Source organism: Doryrhamphus excisus, linkage group LG3 (assembly GCF_037039965.1).
Source record: "Doryrhamphus excisus strain RoL-2023G ecotype Guam linkage group LG3, RoL_Dexc_Guam_v1.1, whole genome shotgun sequence".
Taxonomy (NCBI): Eukaryota; Metazoa; Chordata; class Actinopteri; order Syngnathiformes; family Syngnathidae; genus Doryrhamphus; species Doryrhamphus excisus.
The window spans coordinates 10,165,451-10,189,771 of record NC_136359.1 but is presented as its reverse complement, the minus strand read 5'-3'; the positions used below and the strand labels follow the sequence as shown (position 1 = coordinate 10,189,771).

Genomic DNA, 24,321 nt, shown 5'->3' with positions numbered 1-24,321 from the left:
GAAACGAAAACACAACATGACAAATTAATGTGTCACAAACAACTAAGCGCCAAACAACACTTAAGAAAACTTATTTCTGAATGCGCTCAAGGTATGCTGAGTATTCCCGCTGCAACAGTAATATGAACAATAAAACATATATCAAGAGTGTGTTAACTTTTCCTTGTTTATTTATTGGACGAACTCCTCAACATATTTTGCAATCTTTAAATGTTTGGAGAAAGAGTACCACAAGTTACCCAGCATGTAAATATATGGCATGGGTATTGCATGAGATTGTATGCCCACATGGTGCAGTAGATAGGTTACATTGTGTGTTGTGTGACGTGTTGATGTGTTGTATTGTTTAGATGGCTTTTTTGTACAAACTAAAGATTCCATCCGACTATTTTGGCAACTCAAGCATGCCACAATAGCACTGCAAGTCTTGTTGCCAGTTGCCCACCCCTGATCTAGGAGATCTGCTGGAGTGGCTGCATTTGTGGCCAGGTAAAATGATTCATTCTGACACTGATGTTAATGGCCATTGGTTAATATTGTTTATATATATATATATGGTTTCAACAATGACACTATGAACAAAGTTCTTTTGACTAACCTAGCCTCACAATGTGAAAACCTCAAAATTCTCTAGTTTCAGTACGTCTCAGAAAGAAGTCACTGGAAAAGGAGCAAACTATTATTAAACAACTATTTCATGTATGTAATCATCCTAATCCTACAGAAGATGGCAAAAACAAATCACGAATGCTGCAGTCTGAAATAGATGAAATGTACATGAATAAACCAAAAGGAGCCTTTATTAGATCTCGGGCCAAGTAGATTCAAGAAGGACAAAGGAACTCACCATATTTCTGTAGGCTGGATAAAATAATAGCGTCGAAATGTTGATCATAAACGGTGTAGAGGTCAGAGATGAAATGAACAGGATAGTATGTATCCGAAGAAGTCTTTTCAGACATTTGTTTTTGTTTTTTTCCTTTGTAATATCTTTGTAGTAATAGTAATCTTTGTAATAATCTTTGTAATATGGCTGCTCCTGTGTTTATATGTTCTATATTTGATTGCGCTACATTGTATTGGCCCTTTGGTTGTTTATAAAGTTTTTATTTACTTTCATGTTCCATACTTAATTGCGCTACATTGTATTGCCACTTTGGTTGTTAATAAAGTTTTGTTTGTTTTTTTAAAACGGTTCCACTTCCGCAATTTCCAGAAAGCGGTGTTAGGAATAACCAATCAGAGGCCAGTACGGCATAGCAAAATAATTAGCAAATTGATAGTTATTTTAACTCAGTCGTGCTTAAGGTGATATGTTTAATATTGCTTTAGTGTTATAATACACACAAACAACATAGACAGTTCAGTTGCAAAACATTCAGCGAGGAAGAGGAGGGGCGGGAGAGAGAGAGGGAAAGCTCCCCTCCCCGGTGAAGCTTGCTGGCTTCTCAGACTCTCCAAGGAAGCCGTGATGGAGACACGATGAAATGGACGGGGTTGACTCGGACGAGCTGGAGTGCCGGGCGTTTACAAAACGGCAAATGTGCTTTATGGGGTGTCAGGCAGCGTATTTTATTACAAAATAGACGAGGATGTGGAGCACGACATCAATGGTAACTTCCAGTCTGTTCACTCTGCTTCTCTTTTCTTGTCCGTGGCTTTTCTTTACGGTCACATTGTTTACAAAATGTTGAATTTGACACGCTTATGTCGTGAAGGATATTCGTGGATGCTTGTTTTGTACCTTTCGATGGCGTAAGGTGTTATAAAAAGAACCACAAACCCAACCAAACTCGATATTCTTTGATTCATTGTGACATTATGGCACAATATTTACATCTAAACGTTGTGTGTCAGACGTCAGTGCGCACGCGCAGGGGCGGACGGCTTTAGCTCGCCGCCTGCCAGCCAGTCGTCCTGCGATGTAGGCGCACAAGTGGAGGAGAAGAAGGCAAACTGAGGAGCGTGGACATGGCGACAAAGTGTCAACAGCGTGGCGTGAAGATGATTTCACTCAGGCGGCCATAAAGTGCAAATCATGTCCGGGACAGCTGATGCAGACGGTGCAGAGGGAGCAGTCTCCAAAGTGCAAGTCAAGAGGGAGATCAAGACCATTGTGGAGAATTTGGAAACCATCCTGGGAGACCTCAAGGATGTGGCCAAGGAGCTCAAAGAGGTAAATGCGCACACACTCTCAAAGATGATGCTTTCCGGTAGTGGAGATGTCAACCTCATTACCATTGGGCCTGCCTGGAACAGACAATGTGACACATAAACGTATATCTTGCTCCCCCCACTTGCCCCTGAAAAGCAGGTGGAACAGGCGGAGGTGTGAAGGCACAACATGGTCAAAAGCTGAGCTTAGCTGGAACATAAATAGTTTTCTTTGATTCAATACCAGTTTGCTGATTTTGGCTCAAATCCACAAAAGAAATGACAAATAGCAGCACTGTGCTGGCATGGAAAAAGTTTCCTTCGGTCAAGACATACCATGGTATGCTGCTTGCTGTTTTGGACTGTGTAAAAAGTAGCGCTGTATTGGCAGGGACCTACTCAAAATGTGCAAAAACCCACTGACAAAGCAGAGCTGTTTTGGCGTTGACATGAACCTTCCTGTATTCAAGATGGAGAATTGCTTGCTGAATTGGACTCAAAATGTACCAAACCTGCAGATAAATATCAGCACCAAATTTGCTTCCTTTATCCCTTAATGCATCATATGCTGCTTGCATTTTGCTTACATTTTGACTCAAACTGCAGACAAATAGTGGTTAGCCATCCCAGTAATCTCACACACGGGCTTTGATGAATTTGTATTCTTTTCTAATGGAGGCATTGTTTTTTACATCCCATTTCATCACATCCAGACTGTCCACGGCCACCTGCCAGCTCAAACTGCACCTTTTATTCCCATCCACTGCTTTATCTTTATCCGTCCATTCTCCTCCACTCATCTTCATCATCTCTCCTCTTGAACTCTAAGAATCTTCCTCTGCTTTTATCTCAAGCAACTTTCTCCCAGCAGGCACAGGAGATAAATAAGACCAAGAAAGCGTTATAGTCATTTTTTTCTCCCCTCCTTTCACTTCCCATTTCCCCCCTTTGTTGCTGGCAGGAAATTGCGCAGAGGATCATTTATTTGGACACCACGCAAGCTGAAAAGATGCCTCGAGGGGCCGTTGCTATCAATGCCAGCGTTGGCCCTATAATCCATTTGAGAAGCATGTATCTGGTAGACAGGGGGGAGGCACCCTGCACAGATGCTTGGCACAGGCCCGGATGGTGCCTGGCCTACAGCAGCGGCTTCACACTGGGATACTGCTCTTTACGTCTTGCACGTGTCCCAACAATTTATCCCTTTAAGGAGCGCGGAGAGACTTTAGCGCCATTACTTTTGCTGGCCCTGCATTATCCTTCTTTTTGGCTCCCAACACGCTGTTTTCCTCTCATTGGCATAAACACAAACACAAACAAAGGTGATGGTTTGGGCCAGACAACAGGGCTTACTAAAAATGAATGGCTGCCAGTTGTTATTGTCATTTTTTGTGAATGCCTCAGCAAAGCGGATTTGAAGTGAGCTTTGTACCAGTCAATGAGAAGGTGTGTATAAACTTTGAGACCATAGCTGTGACATTGTAACTTTTCTTGATTACCTTAGAAGTGTTCATACACCTTGATGGATTATACTAGCAAAAAATCATCTATAGTAGGAGGGAGAAACTAAACCACATGGTTCCAGAAGACCTCAGAGACAGAAAAGTGGTAAGACATTATTTTCCTAAAGCACACCGTGCCCCCTTTAATACTTCAATCATACCATATCTGACCTGGCAGGAAGGCAGGCTGATGTTAAATGTCATTCAAAAGCTCCATTCATCTGTAATGATTGTCTTATTTTTCGAAATTGCAATGAACTGGACCCAAAATGCAAACAAATAGCGGTGCATTACTGAAATGGAAATAAGCTTCCCTTATTAAAGACTGTGCATGATATGCTGCTTCCTGATTTTAACTTAAAATATGCAAAACCTGCATACAAACAGGCATGGCATTAAGCTCATTTATACAGTTTGTTGATTTTGACTCTATAAGGTGGTAAAAATGTAAACAAAAAGGCCAATATATTGGCTGGCAATATTATATTATATTTATTCAAGACAGTGCATGACGTGCTGCTTGCTAATTCTGACTCCAAATGTGCAGAAACCTGTAGACAAATAGAGCTCTGCTGACACAGAAGTATCTTTAATCAAGACGGTGCATGACATACTGCAATGCCTCACTGAACTCCGTAATAAGAAAAAAGAAGACGCTGACACAAAAAATGTGAAAAAAATCAAACTATGGAAGGAGAAGATACACAAAAAAATTGTCAAAACTTGGATTTAATGAGAAAAGTGAAACTACTAAAGTTGAGTTAAGAACTGTCCAACACATTGTTAAAATATGGAAGGACAGTGGGGAAACTTGGGGCCCTGAATTTCCCATCATCAATACAATATCTTGGCCAAATATGAATGCAACTCTGAAGCAGAATTTTGTGGAAACGATGACACAGCCATTGTGTGAGTTTTTTCGGGCCATGCAGCCAAGCAGTGTAAAATAACTTTTTGTATAAATGCCATGACTGTGTATGTAATCGAGTACCATTTTAACAAACTGCAGCTTTTGTGACTATTCCCTCTGACGCTGAAGAAGCATTGAAAAGCAGCAGATAATAACCAATCATACAGCTTTGTATTCCTACTAAGGATGGCACACTTGTTGTTGGGCTTTTGTTCATCTCTTTGGCACACATTGATTGCTGGCAGTTGAAGCTTGGTGGAGTTTAATTCCCTTCAATACTCGTGTTGCGTGTATTTATTTATGTGTGTGTGTGTGTGTGTGTGTGCATACCCATAACAAATCTCTCACACTATTTCTGTCCTTTTCTTCAACAACACAACATTGTCTGCAAAGATAGTTCTTTGGTGTTTACCGCTCACAAGACTGCAAATTCTTCCAGGTAATTCATTCACTTTAAATCGCTCTTTCCTTGCCCCAATTTCCTCAATTTTGACATTGGTTTCTGCCATTATGCATTCATCCCATGTCCCCCTCTACCTTGGTACACCATGTACAGTACAACCACCGATAAGTGTTTGTGCTGTCATTTTGTTGTGTTATACTTCCAGGGCTGATATCTGATGTTATTTGGAAAGCCTTAGGTTGTCCGAATGTCATGGCAACAACAGAAACTAAAAACACTTTTTGCCACCAATATTCCCCTAATAATTGTGTATTCAACTGCTTTTCTGTGTCTGATTCTGTAACTAAAAGGTGGGTAGTAGGATCGGTATGACTCAAGCCAAGCCACAGTGGAACCGTGGTTAGCATTTTTAATTTTTCTGACTCAAACCAAAACGGATGTTAACTGAATCAAATTGTACCATAAGAAACTTGATCTGATCCAGACTTGTATTGTTATGGAAACATGTTTATTAAAAATTTAAATTAAAATTTGATTTAACAAGGACCATTCCAGAGTATTGGTCAAGGTAATAAAGAGAAAGGTTTGTTTATTTCAAACATGGCTAACATAATCACATTCAGGAACACAATACTTACTTTTGAACAGTTCAGTATGTCTGAAAAGAGTAGCGAGAAGATTCAACAAGTCCTTATTGTCATTATGGCATCCAAATAATACAATTTTGTTTGTTAGTTGTACGCTTCATAAGACGCAAGGACACAGTGAACAACAAGTGCTGTCACAGTCTTTACAGCAGCGGAACACGTGTGTGTGCATGTTTGACTACCATCCAGTGTTCTCTGTGTGTATGACTACAGGGGAAGTTCTCCCTTCTTGTCTGCCGGTGAGTGGTGTGTGTGTGAAAAGTCTTTATGAGTGTGGTGGTTCTTTTTGTAACACTCCTTTATCACATACTACAGTATTAATTGGCCCTGTACCCTAGAAACCGCCCATGAATGATACGGGAAAAGGCCGAAATGATACTGTGTCAAAGCCCAGGGCAGTGATACTGATAAAATACAGAGTTTAACCATGTCCAGTATCAGCCCCCATAGCTGTCCACTCAGAGCGCGATGCTCTGGTATCGTGCCCGTGAAACAGCCAATCAGAGAACAGCACACGAGTGCTTAGTGCCTAGTGTTTCTCCAGTCACCGAAAAACCAAAACTTGATTAATGGAACTTTAATTGTCAGACATTGATAAGATAAGACTGTTGATAAAATATTATTGTTGAAATATTTTTGCAATTGTTGTGTTTACACTGTTTAGATATAATACATGTAATAAACTGAACATTTTCTGGAAACAAAATGGTCTTTTGATTAAATAGTACGTGATAATAAGCTCATGATTAAATAGTATGTGATAATAAGATCATCACATAGTTTGTCTGGTATCAGGCCCAGTATCATGCCCCCGCGTGCTAGTATCAGCCCGAGACCGAAGGGGGCATGATACTGGGCCTGATACCAGACAAACCATGTGATAACCTATAAGTACCGTCTTTCAGAAGGGAGTGGTACAAGTATTATTGCCCGAGTGGGAGGGATCTGCCGTTTTCCATTTGATTCTTCTTTAAAGTCGACCGGCATAGAGTAAGTCCACATCTGGAAAAGGATGGCACACTAGGAACTGTAGACGTTTGCAGCCAAGAGGAGAGTAAAGTCCGTTCAGCTTCCTGAGGAAGAAAAGGAATTTCATCTTGACCATCCATTTTCTATGACACATGTCCTGACTAGGGTCGTGGGGGGGGGGGATAATGGAGCCTATGCCAGCTGACTTTGGGAGAGAGGAAAGGTACACCCTGGACTGGTCCGCAGCCAATTACAGGGCACATATCGACAAACAACCGTCCACAATCTCATTCATAGTGTAACTATGGACAATTTAGAGTCACCAATTAAACTAACATGAGTACTCCGATCTCCTGACTGTGTGGCCAACATGCTAACCGCTAAACATTATCCGAAATAATGACATGTTAAATAATACATGAATGAATTCATGAATAAACAATATCGACCACAATAGGTCTTAGCATTCTGCTTCCTCCACATACCTCGTAAACCCTATATTTGTACTCTTTGTTAAAGTGGCTCATATTAGGGCATTTTGTGAAAGGAAGTCAGTATTCAAATGGAGAAATCTAAGTTTGAGTTGCAAATAACATTTCCTTCCGTCTGTGATGGTGCACAGGATCGTTGCAGTCCATCACTCAGGTGCGAGTTTGGCAGGCTCCGGGCCATTGCCGTAAATTGCTGAGCTATTTTTCTCACTACAGCGAAGGTGTCAGTGTGATATCTCAATCGATTTTTAATCTCTTGAATCGGCCTCCTCGATCCTCGAAAGTGAAGACATTTAAAGGGTATATATGCAGCAAGCATTTTCATGAATTGATTAGGATGAAGAGATACAGACACTGGTGTTTAATATTTATCGCTATTTCCCACAGTTGAGGTTTATTATTCTGCCGTTCCTCTATCGCCAGGTCGTCCATGACATTGACACGCTGACGTGCGACCTGCAGCTGGAGGAGGACGGTCTGACGGACAGCTCCAAGACGGACACGCTCAACTCCAGCTCCAGTTCCACCACCACCACCACCACTACAGCCTCAAGCCTGGAGAAAATGAAGTTTTTCGGCGATGACTGCCTCTCCAAACCCGCCCCGCTGCCCACCATCCATTGCGGGGTGCTGACCGTACACAAGAAGGCACACCCACCCTTGCCACCACCCAGACTTACCTCTGTGAGAGCCGAGGATCACAACGGGAAGAGTCTGCCTCACCCGACGCTTGTGTTGTCAGGGAATCTGTCCAAAGCTAACGGATCACTATTGAAGAATGGTGGCGTTTTTCCCTTAAAGCCAAACCGGGACTTGTTCTCTCCTACATCATGTTTTATTACCAATGACGGCGGCATACCAGAATCAGGTCTGGTACCCACGCTGCCCAGACCTATGCCTCTGCTCCACCATGAAAAGAACAAATGCCCCAAAGCCCCCAGCAGGGAGCCCCGTGAGAGGGTGCGTTTCAGTGAGAAGGTCCAGTACCACGGCTACTGTCCAGACTGTGACCTACAGTACGATGTGGATGACTCAGAGCTGCACTTGCAAGCCGAGCTTAACGACACGAGGCTCAGCCCTGTGCACTGTTGCTCATCTTTTTCCCCTCCTCCGCTCCCCCATGACCTGGAGAATGGTGGCCTTTTGGTCTACAACAGTTTTCCACCAAAGGCCAACACCCCTTCTCCTCCTCCTCTACCTTGCGTACCTCCTCACCCCGCTTCCCTCAAACCTCAGAAAACCATCCTGCGTAAATCCACCACAACCACAGTTTGACGACAAGCCCCCCCTCATGTTCTGTGTAATTTCCACAAACCTGAATCATTCGTAGTGTTTTCTACTTAGCCAGCGCCTTCTTCTCCGGTCCAATTTTTCGGATTATTCATACAGAGAGAGGCCGGAAAATGGGAGACAAAAGGAAGCGGAGTGGGATCACATGGGCTCCGAGAAGTATGCGACAGATTTGGACAAAGCGGTGAGTGTTTGTGTAAGTGTGTTTGTCAGGACAGGGGACGAAGGGGCAATTGCATATGTGCACTGATGCATATTTGGCTGCCTAGAAGTTGCTTGTGGATATTCACACATTGCTTTATTTGTGGTTGCTGACTTCGGAGGTGCTCTCTGTAGTTTACATTTAGGAATACATGTGACCATACTTGGAACACAGATGTCCTTAAATTTAAGTTTAAATTAAGTTTTATATTTCTCTGAAAAATAAAGCACAGCAGGGTGCACATTTTGACAAATGTTTACCCTTTCGTGTGCAGCAGTAATGGAATAGAAGCACGTTATCCATACAGTTACTGTGTAGTCTGGTGTTTGTGGAGCAGCGATTGCAAAATATAAAGAGGTGTTAATATTTCAGGAGAGAGTGGGCTGACTGTGCTCAAACTAAATTGTATCTGTGTCTGTACGGAGGCTCCTGCTACTAACGAGTCGAGGGAAGTTACGTCAGAGAGCCACTGATTAATTCATGCTTTGTTGAAAGAAAACCAGGAAATATGCTTCCCTTACATTTCACAGCTTATCATTCACTGACACATGCATAGTCGGTCAATAGGCCAAAGACTCACATCGTGACTAATCCTCAAAAGTGCGAATCGCTAATGAAAGAGTTCAACCAGTCCCACTTTTCACCTTGACCACTTCTGCAATCTGGAGTTGGGGATTATACAATATCAACAGACATCTTGCACGCACATTGCAAATAACTACTGAAAGTTTGAGGCGGGAATTGCTACCCAGATGAACACTGACATGGAACGCTTACCCACACATCTAACCTTTTACCCAAGTTACCTTTCTACACAGTCACAATTAACTTTAACAGGGCAATATGTAAAATAAATTGTACCCCCAATAGTTCTGACAATAAAAATGTTGCCCTGGTGTGTCCAAAGTGTGGCCCTGGCAGGCAAATTTCAGCCAGCAGCTTGTTTTTGTAACAATAACATGATTTATTCATGAGATATATAATTAGATATACACTAATTAGCTTTGTCGCCTATAACACAGAGTGTGGGTGTGTTGCTCTTGCTCAACATGGACTATGACCTACAAAGGTCATAGTTGTTTTGCTGTCTCCTGGCTCTCTTGTCTTGTCTCTTGAATCAGGGCGAAAACGTTCATTTACCGGTAAGAGTAGTCAGTCCATAGGAGCAGGAGCAGTTGAAGGTGCTGGTCAGGTATTGCATGGGAGGGGTGCTAAATTTCTAAGCATTATAAACCCGTCCACTCCATACTCGGCCATTGCAAGCCACGACCTACACACACACACACACACACACACACACACACATGCAGTTTATTGTCAGCTAATTATAGCGGGCAAAGGTTAGCTGTCATAGAGTGTACAGTGGAACCTTGGTTAGCATCGTCAATTTGCTCCAGAAAGTCTGACTCGAATCAATACTGATGCTAACTTCATCTAAATTTCCCATTAGAAATCATCAAAATGTCATTTATCCCTTCCAGAAAGCCAAAAATGTTAAGACAAACCACATTTTTAGCCAAAAATGTTAACACAAGCCACACCACACAAACGTTTTTATAGTTTTACAATTATAGGATGTGTACAAATACATATACATACTGAATTAAATGGATAAATGAACATTTAAGGTTACTTTTACCTTCACTGAAGACCGAATTTAGCCTATCACAACTACACAATGATTTATGTTTAATGTTAAATTGTGACAGCCCTATTCTTTTAAAGAACTATTAGTAACATACACAAGCTGGTGATGCTGTTCTTATATATAGATATATTTTTAGATTAACTCATTCAATACCAGACATTGTTCAAACACCGTCTCTCTTGGTACTGGCCATTTTTGATGATTTTGACTTGAGTTTTCAAGGCCACAGAATATTGTGTCCTAGGGTTATATAAACATGGTATATACCAAAGGAAAGATTAGAATCTCATCTTCCACCACAAAAGAAAGTTTGTTTCTCCATTTTTCCATTCTTTAGTAATCAGCAGTACAACATAGGTAAGTTTCAGCAAAATATAAGTTCTCAACAAAAAATCTTTTACAAATAACACCATTAACTATTTACAAATTTCCAATTTTTTAACAGAACTGTGTGTGCATGCATTTTCGCACGCGATTTCCCTCCGATTTCTTCTTCACGCAACACGGCAAGATTACTTTTCACTTCCTGGTTGCTGCAGAGCATGTATTTCAATGGGAGAGATGCAGGCTGAGATCTTTTAAAATGTATGTTTTCGTCTTAAAACTGCACCAAACACGCTCTCTTCGATGCAAAGTTGCATCATCACCCTTTTTTGGGAGCGAGCGTTTGCGTTGAAAAAAACATATAAATACATCTTTGTGAGCAAAAGAGTTTTAAAAAAAAAAGTCTAATTTAGAGCCTAAGAGGGAGAGCATCTTTAATGCTACTTTATTAGCTTTCATATTAACAGAGCTGCTTTGCTTGTGTGTGAACTGTGTGTACACTGTGTGTGCATGAGCGCAAGTGTGTGTGTGTATAAAAACACATGTCCCCTGGGCCGACTTGGGGAGACAGCATCCCCTGGAGTGGGCTGAGAATAGTAGCACCTTCCTGGCGGTGATGCCCTTAATTAGCTGCATTAGTCTACAGGAGATAACGCACAGCGCCTCACACGACCTTTGTTCTGACATCAGCCTTCACTAAGCTACAACTGCTGCATCTTTTTTTTACCCTAAATACAGGTAGAAGAAAGGAAATCTGAAGTGAGTCAGAATGGAAAGTGGAAATATAGGGCAGTGGTGTCCTTCTTAGTAGAGCATTATAAACAATTTGCTCTGTAGATGATTTTTTTTTAATTCATGTTAATTTTCACCCCCCACATCTGTTATCATCTTGTTTGTCCATCTGTTAGCATGATTACGCAAAAACCACTGGACTGGTTGAAATTAAATTTAATGGAAAGATGCAATGTGGCCTGCATACACAGCATACACATCCAGGAATCTGACCTAGTATTGTATGTTGTTATTGTTTTCAGCTGCATATTTTTGCATATTGATGACGCGCATTCTAGTCCATCAGAAACATATACTGTACCAAGAAAGAACAACATAACTGCTGATACATTCTCAATGCCAGTATAGTTATCTTAATTTGTCTGCGTTTGTGTGCAAAAAGGTAACATTTTATGGGTTTGTAACCATACTCCACAGTCAACACTGGACAAAAATTGCTTCTCCATCTTCTATTTTGGCATAGTTATGACAGTTTTGCATTCAAAAAAGCTGCACGGGGACATAAGAGACAGTAGTGCATTCTATGAACTGGTTTGCAACTGCTAAACAATTAATAATAAAGGGGAGGAGAAAATGTTTATTACATATTAAATATTGCTTGTTGTATTTACCTCCATAGTGGGGGTGGTAACTGACTCAAGAGCAGAGAGGAAGAGCATCAGTTTGGTGTGGGGCAGGGGTCTGTGGGCGGATGTGCAACACTGGGGTTCCACAGGGATGCATGTTGAGCCCATTCCTGACATGTAATCCCTTTAAGTTTACATGTCGACTGTCAACAGTGCGCCCATACTGCCACCGCTTAGTGCTAACGAGTCAGTTAACCCCGTTGCTATCTGTGCCTGACATTGTGCAAAATAACAAACACCTGTGGTTTCAACACATCGAAGCCCAGTTCCGATTGCGAGGAATAACACAGGACATGACCAAGTATTTCCACGTATTGGCCACGTTGGACCGTCACTTTCTCTCATATTGTAGGAATGGTATGAGGCACAATTTTAGTGGTTTTGAAACCGTGGTGATTTATTCATATCATGATATACCTTGAAACCACTAACAGACCCATGCCTAATCAGCAGACTGGTGTCGTGGCTCTTATGCCGCTTCACAAAAAGAAGGTTCAAGGTGAAGGCAGCAGCGTTGGTGGCCAAGTTGGACAGGTGCGAGATGCAAAAAAAAAAAAAAAAAACACACATCAAAGTTTTTTTTTTTTTTTCCTTTCCTCTGAGAATGGAAAATGTCCAACGGTGCCATCTGCTCAGAACTGGCAGTACCGTACGCCCTCCTCCAGTGTGCAGAGGTCTGCTCAGAAATGGCCTTTTGTCACACATACGCAGTCTGATGTTACATAAACACACCAGCCTAATTGTGCAGTTTGGCCCAAAAGATGCTAGTTTTTAAAGACAGTCACATGTATGGTCATGTCAAAAAAAATCACAACACCCCATTGGCTTTGTCCGGGTGAAAATGTGTTCACACATGCACTATTACTGTGTTGCCTTTGCATATTTTTTTTTCAGTTTAATACACCACATTGTGAAGCCACTATTAAACCCCTTAAGTCGGATTGACTTGAAATTTCTCACACTGCTCAATGCGCTCTATTAAATTTGGTACACACCTTTAGGGGACTGACAAGCACATGTCTGTAAAATTTAAGCAACATTACTTGAAAAAGATGGCCGCCATCAAGGAAAACATCCTTACAGGGGTACAAATAGCAACTAATTAGCAACTAATTGTCCATCAGTTGTTGATCACTTGTCTAATCATTGTAGAACATCAAGGATTTTTACACAACACAACTCATAGTAGGCCATGGCATAGCCAGCCCTGATGGAATCTGATTAGTATCTGCAGCCTTTATGGACAAGCAGTGTCCTTATTGAGTTGGATATGCTTACTGATGACTAAATCCAAATCCAGCACGTGACCCTTGCTGGCCTTCCAATCCCAACATCTAGATTATGGATCACTATAAAAATGAGCCAAGAGGGAAAGAGGATGGTGGGTAAAAAAAGAAAAAAGATGCACACCATGTGAGAGAGAGTGTGTCATTTCATGGTGGACCCATGTTTGTCCTCAAGATGATTGCTGTCATCAGAGAACAGCATTTCCAGTATTTATGATGTCCTATTGGGACTCTAATGAGTCTGGCGGCGGCATGTTCCCACTTACACACACTCAAATTCGTACACACTTGAGATGGACGCAGTTACAGCATGGCGTGCGGCCAATATCATTAATAGGCACAACACATAAGCACTTTGGCTGACGTACTAATGTAGTCGCTGAAGAGGAAATTGACACTTTATGTAAAGCACTGCAAGTCAGGACTCCTCTGCTTTGTCATTGTTTTCTTAAGAATAGGTATTTCATTTATTTTTATTGTGAATTAACAAAAATATGTGTAGAAGCCGGTTTGTTAAATTTTGCTTCGATGTCGCTGTCAGGCAAATTGGCGTCTTTATTCAAGACATTGCATGATATGCTGTTTGAAGAAAAACAAACACTGGATCGTATCAGAAATCTGCATGCATATACTGTAGAGACCCTACAATGGCATGAAGTGATCAACGTTATTATGCTTGCATCACATGATCAACGGCATATGCTACCACATCACGATGGGCTCGTTTTTGTTCCTTTTCCTTTCGGTGCTACACTGTCTGTTATGCAGTTGCCTAAATAACAATGTTGGACTCTTTTGAGGCTAAATTACACTTGAAATTAACTTCTTCATACATGTGTAAAAAGAAGTTAACCACTGTTAATATGAAGATGTAAATGATGCAGTGCAACTGCTATGGTCTACAATGATAGAGGGGGTTTGTCACTCATTCTTGTGATTGTCACACAACTGTAAAAAAAAACAAAAATGAAAACACTTTTTAACTCATTCAATCTTGGCCATTTTTTATGATTTTGACTGATTTTTCAAGGCACACAAAACATTGTGTTCTTGGGCTTTATAGACTCTCATCTTTCATCTTTTCCGTTCTTTAGTAATCAACAGAAGAATATAGGTAAGTTTCAGCAAAATATCAGTTCTCAACAAAAATAGAGAAAAGATACATTTCAAGCATAACCTTCACTTTGACACAAACTTGGACATATATATTTAGCCAAAATATGTAAAAGGTAAACAACAATTCCACAACATGAACACAAAAAAATATGTCTTTGGTAGCCAATGAGGTCTATAAACTGCAGGTGTCCATAGGATATTTAGTACACAGAAAAATGTTTGAAGTTTTTGATTGATGGCTTTTTTCCAAATAGTGAATGTAATACGGCCAGCTAAACTATGCCGAACAGCGCTAGGTACACAACGCTAGTTACACAGTATCCTACCAAAAAAGTACGCTACCAGAAAAATAATTCATCACCGTCTTCATCATCCTCCTAGGAACTAAAACCATTAAAGTCGTCTTCTTCAGCTTCAGAATTGAACAGTCTCATAATTCTTTCATCACACACTTTGTCAGTCTCGTTCTTTTGTCGTCACTCACGGTGTCACTTTCATCTCAAGGTAAATTAGGCCTTTAGCTTGAGCTGTCCTCTTCTTCATGCAGTAGTCCAGCCTTTCAAAACCTGTAGGTGACTGTGGATTTTTTGGCACACTATAAAAAAAGACAAACTATAAGCCTTGCAAACCTACCTCCACTTGATGTTCCCAGCGTCTCTCGGTAGTTCCAATGATGAACCAAGTTGAAGCTGTAGAAATTCTACACTTGATCAAATGTACTTATTATTTGTCAGATCAAAACACCAGTGCTGCATAAGATCTCAAAATGTGAGATAAGCATACAATTCCCAATTTCCAGAAGCTGCACGCTGATGAAAAAAAAATTACATCAATTACATCAATTAGTGTATCACTCTACAGCAGGGGTGGACAAATATTTTGACATGTGGGCCGCATTGAGTTACAAAATTGTCCGGGAAGCCAGAACATATATTTAACACAAACACACACACTATTTTATACTATCAGCTGTATGTTCTTATGTCCCTTTTTTCATGAGCACTTTAAACATCAGACCACATCTAACTATGTAATTTAATTTTACAGTTTTGTTGTTTTTTTTTTTACTAAATAAGACATCCGACTTGCAAGTCATGTTGCCAGTTTGTATGTTAAAAGTTGAAATACTTAGAAAGCAACTGGCGGGCCGGATTCAAATGCTGCTGTACAGGGTGGGCAAAAAGAAGGTTAAAATTAATTCTTAGACATTTCAGCAACCCTTCTTTTGGGGAGTGTTGCCAAGAAAAAGGCCAAAATAAAACGCTTTAGACACTCACAGATCACGCACAACAGTGCAACTTTCCATGTTAGCGGTTTCTACTGAAAACATTTTGTATTTAACACAGAGTGGTTAAATGGTGTCATAATGCCTGTAGTGCTGTCAATTCAAACTGACCTGTGGGCTTTTTTTTCTCTCCATTGGAGTATGATTGAGTCTGATGTATTGTGCAGGGCTCGACAATAACGATGTACCGATGGCCCGGGGCAAGTTAAACAAAATTTGGGCAAGTAAATCCAATCAGTGATATTCCCGTCGGGTAAGTGCACTTTGGCATGCCATACTGCCAAGAGTTTTTTTTAAAAGCGGTTCTTGTTGGGTGTTGGTAAAACACGGACTGCGTAATTCCGGTCCAATCCTTGCAAATCTTGAAATGGACCAATCAGAATCGTTTATTTAGACCGCAGTCCACAGTCCGTGTTTTACCCACACCCGTTCTTGTTCGCGATCAACCAATCAGCCATCGTTTGACTACGAAAACATCTATCATGGTGTCCCTGCCAACATCATCTAATTCAGGTGTGCTCATTAAGTCGATCGCGATCTACCGGTCGATCGCGGAGGTGGTACTGGTCGATCGCGGCGTGACATTAAAAAAATATCCTAGCATCAATGCCGTCACTTGATTGATATACAGGGCAGCCATTCAGATGACAACTGAATGTTGCCCTTTGGGTGACCAATCAAATCAAACAACGTCTCTAAGTGCAGCAGAACTTACGATGTCAGCCTATCATCCATCCCCGTTACTTGATTGACATACAGGACAACCAATCAGATGACAACTGAATTTTGACCTTTAGGTCACCGCTCATGCGTAAACAACGATGCAAAGTGCTAAGCTAGTCGGCGAATTGCGTCAGATTTTAAGCCCTCGCTAAAGTTTATGGTCACTAAAATGAATGAAGGAGCTGGACCAAGTAAAAAGGCAAAAACATATCACTTCCATACGGAATGGGAGGTGGACTTTTTTTTTCACAATGTCTTTTTCGAAGTGCGTTTGCCTGGCTAACCTGGCTAACCTGGCTAACCTGGCTATCAGCAGCTACTGTCCGGACTATGCATCCCTGGCTGATTCAATTCAGTGCAAGTCATCAAAGTAAACTCAGGTAATTACAAAAAATGTTAATTATGTGTGTTTTGCAATATTGGCTCATTTGGTTATGTAAGGTACATCAACATACATTGTACGTACAAATAATCCTCAATACATTTGAAAATAAATAGATGTTTTGCATTTTTTGTAGTGGGTAGATCATTTTGACTCGGTCATTTTAAAAGTAGCTCGCATGCTGAAAAGGTGTGAGCACCCCTGGTCTAATTCATCGTCTAAACCACTAGAAATGATAATCATTTAATCTTTATTTGAGATTCTCATGTGATGCCACAAAAATTAGATGATATCATTTTGGCAAGTCTTTTCATTTTACATGGAGCAAATTCAGCAAGTAGTTCTTACCTTAAGGATTCCCCATGGGCAAGTCTTTTTTGTTTTTAATGTCGAGCCCTGTTGTGTATGGCCATGAAAACCACGGAATCATCCAGTCTGCCAGATAGGTGAACATTGAAGTTTTATAATGAATGCTTCATTTATTACAGTTGCTTTTCCTGTAAAAAGTCATCTGTCAAATCTTATCTGCTTTGAACAAAATGTGCTATGTTGTGCGCCTGCAGGGTCAGAAGCGGTAGTGTTCAACCATTCAGTTGAATTAAACTTTAATTAAACCCTTTCATCTGGGGTATGATCCCGATCACGCAGACGGCAGCGTTGGAAAAATGAACACAAAAAATCCTGTTGAACATGTTGAGACGCTTAGCTCTATGTTCTCCGGGTGGAGGTGGTGTTGGAACAGCGTATGAAGGACAGGAGCAGGGTCTAAGTGTCTTTCACTTGTGTAATGTCAAATATTTGGATGGGGTTGTTACGGGCAGGGAGGAGGTGGATCTTCGCCGCCTCCATCATGACTCAAGACTGACTCAGCCGTGTTGACCTACCCCTTACAGCAGCTCGCAATGGTGCTCCATAGCCCACCTCTCCCTCTCTCTTTTCAGCTCATGTCTTCCTTCGTGTCTTTCTTACCGTCCCCTCAGATGATGCACAACTCCCACTCAACAGCAGCTGTATGCATAACAATGCTCCTGAATTGTGTGTGTGCACTCCATACATGCCGGGTGGGCTTTGGGCGCTATTATTACTATTATTAAATCAGACATGTGACACTCAGCAGCACAACAAAACAACCTTTGGCTGCCTTTCAAATGGTGTCTTTAATCAAACAGCCCACCGTGCCTATTTGTCTTTGGCAAAAAAAAGGCCTCGGCTCTCGCGTGCATCCTCCACTCGATAGCTTTAAATTACAAATGGAGCCTCTCGGGGTGAAAACATCTACTCTCGCTCATTATGCTTTCCACTGATAAATGACACCCCGGCACGTTGTGTGTATTCACTTTGAGCGGCGACGCGATGAAGTGTAAAAGCTAATTGGGCAAATGATTACACCTGCTGCTTCCGTAATTAACTCGAACACACTGTGGCAGGCCATCTACACAGACCAGTAATGCTCGGAAAGTGACAGAAACTGGACTTTTGATCACTGCCGCCTTGCATAGCAACCAAAATGAATAGAGGTCTTTCCTTGACGTCAATAAACAGTTAAAATATTTAACCTGTAACATTTAACATCAGCTACCTATCTTGTATATGATCTAAAATCAAACTGATTTTAGTATACTTTAGTATACAGTTATACAATAACTTTGGACTGCACAGGCAAGACACCCGAGTTCAATTCCACACTCGGCCATCTCTGTGTGGAGTATGTATGTTCTCCCCATGCATGCGTGGGTTTTTTCCGGGTACTCCGATTTCCTCCCACATTCCAAAAACATGCTAGGTTAATTGGCAACTCCAAATTGTCCATAGGTATGAATGTGAGTGTGAATGGTTGTTTGTTTATATGTGCACTGTGATTGGCTGGCAACCAGTCCAGGGTGTACCCCCGCCTCTCGCCCAAAGACAGCTGGGATAGACTTCAGCACCCCCGCGACCCTTGTGAGAATACACGGCAGAAAATGAATGCATTAACAATCTGAAGGCAAAAGACCAATTATAATTAATAATAATTAATTAATATAATATAATTAATATATATTAATAATAATATAATTCCAGACCGTGGACATACTGAGCGAGCCAGATTGTTGCAGAATGATAAAGTCATTTTATACATATATATGACAAAATGAATCGATCGAGGCTGCACGGAAGTCGAGTGGTTACCATGCAGGCCTCACAGGTAGGAGACCCAAGTTCAATTCCACCCTCGGCCATCTCTGTGTGGAGTTTGCATGTTCTCCCCTTGCATGCGTGGGTTTTCTCCGGGTACTCCAGTTTCCTCCCACATTCCAAAAACATGCTAGGTTAATTGGCGACTCCAAATTGTCCATAGGTATGAATGTGAGTGTGAATGGTTGTTTGTCTATATGTGCCCTGTGATTGGCTGGCGACCAGTCCGCCTCTCGACCAAGGACAGCTAGGATAGGCCCCAGCACCCCCGCGAACCTCGTGAGGAAAAGCGGTAGAAAATGAATGAATGAATCGATCGAGAGGAGCCCTCGGAGAAGGCCCAAAGGTAGACCTAGGACACACTGGTGGGATTATGTCTCACAGCTGGCCTGGGAACGCCTTGGTGTCCTCCGAGTAGAACTGGAAGAGGTGGCCGTAGACTGGGAAGTCTGGACTTCCCTGCTGAGACTGCTGCCTCCATGACCTAACCCAGATAAGAGAAAGTACATGGATGGGCAAAAAAGTGAAAAAGAGCAAAGACAGAGGTTTTGTTACCAGTGGGGTGCCCACTAACACAGGCTGATTCCGGTTCTGTGTTTTTTAATGTCAAAGTCAATCAATTCATTGTTTGTTGCAAAGGAATATCTGTATTACTCATCTAAACTTTGACCTCCACTCCACAAGAAACCCGCCTTGCTAACCTTTAACCGCTTGGTTCAGACATCCTTCAAAACCGATACCATTCCTGTTAAATGGCCTTTTAAATTACTCGCTTCCGTCTGAGGCGAATGTTTGACTTGTCGCTTGTGTCTTTAAAAACGTCGAACTGCCACTCACACTCACAGAGCCTCTTTGCCCGTTTTCTTGTCATTTTCCAAGCTGGCAAGTGCAGGGCGCGCCATAAAAGTGTGCAATAAGGCTCAATAAACGTGTCAAGTGTGAGCTACGCACACATCGCCACTGAATATTAATTAGCTGCTATGTCTCCTTCTTGTCTGCCAAGAGCTTGTTTATGCGTTCATTGTACAGCCTCAATGCATCATTCGCTTTGATTTTTTTTTTTTTTTAGTGGCATGATTGAAAAAGACAATTTTATGAGGGAATCATCAAAGTGAACCAAGTAACTGTGGCCTTGCTTGATTAACTTGCATCTTGGAACTCTAGCACATTAGCCTTGGATATGATGCAAGAAATTCCATGTGTGTCCTTGCCTGCATGCACATTTCTTTTATTTTGGTCATATTGGCCAGAGTTTTAGCCGGCAGTGAAATTCGATTAATTTGATTTTTTTAACATGAGTGTTTAAAACCCTCCAAAAGATGCCATATCAGGCCTTGTTTGTTGTGGTAAAGATGTCTCCTGCGACACATGGTGGTATCAGTCATAGTATGAGTAATTACAGCCACAGCTCTAATTTTCCATGGGGGGGGGGGACTGCAGCTTTACAGTTGCTATATTGAGTATGTTTTTGTTGTAAAGATGTCTACTGTGACACATGGTGGTGACTATTTTTGTTAGTACTTCGAAAAAATACTATTTCACACCCATAAAAGTCAGCTGTACAGATGTCATACAGGGTTTCCCCAAGGATGTTTTAGGAGGATCTACCTCCTACTGCAAATAGAGAATATTCATTCATACATTCATTCATTCATATTCTACTGCTTATCCTAACGAGGGCCATGGGGATGCTGGACCCTATCCCAGCTGTCTTCGGGCGAGAGGCGGGGTACACACGCCAGCCAATCACAGGGCACATATAGACAAACAACCATTCACACTCACATTCATACCTATGGACAATTTGGAGTCGCCAATTAACCAGGAAACTGTAGAAAACCCACGCATGCACGGGCATAACAGAGATGGCCAAGGGTGGAATTGAACTCGGGTCTCCTAGCTGTGAGGCCTGTGTGCTAACCACTCACTCACTGTGCAGCCCAACAGAGAATATATATTTACTACATTATATAAATATGATTATTTATGCGGGCTGCACAGTGGTCAAGTGGTTAGCGCGCAGACCTCACAACTAGGAGACCAGGGTTCAATTCCACCCTCGGCCATCTCTGTGTGGAGTTTGCATGTTCTCTCTGTGCATGCGTGGGTTTTCTCTGGGTACTCCGGTTTCCTCCCACATTCCAAAAACATGCTAGGTTAATTGGCGACTCCAAATTGTCCATCGGTATGAATGTCAGTGTGAATGGTTGTTTGTCTATATGTGCCCTGTGATTGGCTGGCGACCAGTCCAGGGTGTACCCCACCTCTGGGATAGGCTCCAGCACCCCCGTGATCCTCATGAGGAAAAAGCGGTAGAAAATGAATGAATGATTATTTATGCACATTGTACATGTATATCAAAAGTATGCAAGTTACAAATCAGATACAGATACAACATATATCCATCCATTTTCTATACCACTTCTCATGAGGGTCCCAAGCATGCTGGAGCCTATCCTAGCTGTCTTTAGGCGAGAGGCAGGGTACACCCTGGACTGGTCGCCATCAAATTGCAGGGCACAATTGACTGATGTCACATGATGTCTACAAAGGGCCATTTACTGTAATGATATGTGTGACGACCCACACAACTTTGACATTGCTGATATAGCATATGGCCATTCATAAAACATATTATTGAACGTTGTTGTCATGTAATTAAAAAAAAAAGTTTATTTTGCAGTTCCACGATCAACCATATCATGCAAAGTGTGTTGTGGTAAAGACTCAGGGTGTCACAAGACAAGATGCGACCAAACCCGAGATTAGGTTTACCAGACGAGACAATATTTTAATGTTACTTAAGAAAAGTACAATGAAAAAATCTGGCACCAGTCCAGGCTGTACCCCGGCTCTCACCCAAAGACAGCTGCGATAGGCTCCAGCATAGGCTCCAGCATAAAGGATAAACTGGCATCCCACATTCCAAAAACATGCATGTTGTGTTAATTGGCGACTACTAATTGTCCATAGGTATGAATTGTTTGTCTTTATGTGTCCTGCGATATTAGAGTGTTGTGTATTGACGCCGGCAAAATGTTCAAGCTTATTTTCATTTATTGTGTGACTTATTAATCAGCTATTGTGCCAGGCCTCGCGCCCATGAACGAGAAAATGTTAATATTGTGACACCCCACGTCAGGACGTCATGGTGGTATCTTCCGTTATTAAGCTTTTAACAGCCATAGCACAATTGTTTTCCTGAGGGGAAAGACACCGTGTCTGCTCTGCCTGCAGTGTGTGCTGAAGTTGTGTAGCGATGTCTGTTGTGTCTTAAATGTGTCAAACTGTGACACACGGACACAACTCCAGCTTTACAGATGTCATGTGAGCTTTGGATTTACAGGTGTCAGGCATGATCTGTTGGCAGTGTTGGCCCCTGTGACAATGACCTCTACTGTGACAAAGGGTGTGATCAGTCATATTGTGCAGCTAATTACAGCCACACTTTGAATTCTCCTGGGGTGGAAACTCCGGCTTTACAGATGCCACATCTGCTTTGCAGGACTGATTCAACAAGATGAAAAAAGTAGCCATTAAGACTGTCTTGTCACGAAGGAGAATGTTTTAGGCTTTTTTGTCCATGGAGGGAAATGCACCAGATGGCTCATTAACAGGCTGGGTGGTGTGTGTGTGCGTGTGTGTGTCACCATACTTTCATTTCCCTCAGTGCAAATTGTTGTTAGCACTCAGTCAAGTGTCTCTTGTCTGTGTCATATCACATTGTGGCACTTATGCCTTTGCTCTTTTTCATTCCACCGCAGGTCCCCTCCGAGACCCTTCAGCGACACCTGCAAGCGGGATGCTCGTTTGGGCGGAGGCGAGGAAACCAAGCATCAATCTTATTTTGGAAGGCTGGCGACCAACAGGAGATGAATCAAGGCTGTGAATTTGGAGCACTTCAACAACAACAACATTTTCAGGCTTAGTGAAATGAGGGACATTTCCCTGTGGGTTGTACTCAAAATATTGGGTTCTCAAAAATACAGCAGCACATTCTAAAAATCAACAGTAATGTCACAAGAATAAAGTCAAAATATTATGAGGAAAAAGTTGGAATCTACCAAATTTTTGAGGACCATGTTATAATGTAAAGAAAAATAACATAATTTTAGTTGTCTAAGGTATATAGAATATAGAACAAATATATAGAAAAATACAGTATTTTTTTAAGTTGTAATATTTCGTGGAGTAAGCAAAACAATTGATGAAATTTTAATTTTTGGAAAATAAGGTCTTGGAAAAAGTTATGATCTTACAATAATGTGCAAATATAAGAAGAAAATTATAATAAACAGTAGACATTTTTAAAAAGTGCTGTAATTTTACAATACTAAAGTGAAAATATTAAGAGTAAAAAGTTGGCATCTAATGAAAAGTCATCATTTTATGAGGATAATGGTAAAATAAGAGGAAAATATAGAATATATAGAAAGTTTGAAATATTTTGCAAAACAAAGTTTGTGGAAAAAGTTACAATCTTGCAAGAATGAAGTCAGAATGTAAGAATAAAATCGTAATTCCAAGAAAAAAAAGCAAGTTTTCTATTTAAAAAAACAGCCGTAAAGTCAAAATATTCATTCAGCCATTTACAAAAATAGTTGCACTTTTACAGGAATAAACTCACACTATCGTGATGAAAAATAAATATGTAATATAGTATAGTATATATATAGTATGTATTTAATAATATGGCAATAAAGTCATAATATTATGAAATGAATTAAGAATGATTAAAGAAGAAAGTCGAAATATTTGGCAAATAAAAGCATAAACAGTACTCAAAAAATGGTAATCAACTGTTTTTGTTAATATATAACTTTTAACATATTTACAAAAAATCTAAGCAGCTCCTGCGTCCTTTTATTTTTCACGATGTGACCCTCGCTGGAAAAGGTTTTTATATAACATTTTTATAAAGCGATATGAATAAGTGTCCAATGGAGACGTAGTAAGCTGTACGAATTAGCAGTTCCTGGAGGTCTCTGCTAATTCCAAATATGATGTCCTGCAGCATATGCACGTTACACTTAAATAAGAGGAAGATGAATGATGGTGGCTGCTTTGTGTCTAAACAATACGGTGCATCCGGAAAGTATTCACAGCGCTTCACTTTTTCTACATTTTGCCATGTTACAGCCTCATTCCAAACTGAATTAAATTAATCTCTTACCTCAAAATTCTACACAAAATACTCCATTATGACAATGTGAAAAAGTTTTTTTTTTACTTTTTTTGAATTTATTAAAAATAGAAAACAAAAAAATCCCATTTACATAAGTATTCACAGCCTTTGCCATGAAGCTCAAAATTGAGCTCAGGTGCATCTTTTTTCCACTGATCATCCTTGAGATCTTTCTACAGCTTAATTGGAGTCCACCTGCAGTAAATTCAGT

General features: G+C 41.0%; 1 protein-coding gene across 3 annotated transcripts; it reads left to right on the top strand.

Annotated features, from left to right (window-relative positions):
• The first annotated feature begins 1,280 nt into the window (after positions 1-1,280).
• On the top strand, positions 1,281-24,110 carry prr16 (proline rich 16). 3 transcript variants are annotated; one of them, XM_078789627.1, is made up of 7 exons: positions 1,281-2,176; positions 3,116-3,196; positions 3,752-3,759; positions 5,721-5,755; positions 7,464-7,468; positions 7,500-8,550; positions 22,690-24,110. In XM_078789627.1, the coding sequence occupies exons 1-6, from the start codon at positions 2,039-2,041 to the stop codon at positions 8,349-8,351; spliced, it is 1,119 nt and encodes a 372-aa protein (XP_078645753.1). In that variant the 5' UTR covers positions 1,281-2,038; the 3' UTR covers positions 8,352-8,550; positions 22,690-24,110. The 3 variants fall into 3 exon arrangements, with proteins under 3 accessions (XP_078645753.1, XP_078645751.1, XP_078645750.1); XM_078789624.1 differs by lacking the exons at positions 3,116-3,196; positions 3,752-3,759; positions 5,721-5,755; positions 7,464-7,468 and having other exon boundaries at positions 1,293-1,613; positions 1,858-2,176; XM_078789625.1 differs by lacking the exons at positions 3,116-3,196; positions 3,752-3,759; positions 5,721-5,755; positions 7,464-7,468 and having other exon boundaries at positions 1,287-1,613.
• The last annotated feature ends 211 nt before the right edge of the window (positions 24,111-24,321 follow it).

Bases quoted from the DNA above. Each gene is read 5' to 3' on its own strand.
- prr16 (XM_078789627.1), top strand. From the start codon at position 2,039: ATGTCCGGGACAGCTGATGCAGACGGTGCAGAGGGAGCAGTCTCCAAA. The intron at 2,177-3,115 runs GTAAATGCGCAC...TGTTGCTGGCAG, and splicing joins TGGCCAAGGAGCTCAAAGAG to GAAATTGCGCAGAGGATCAT.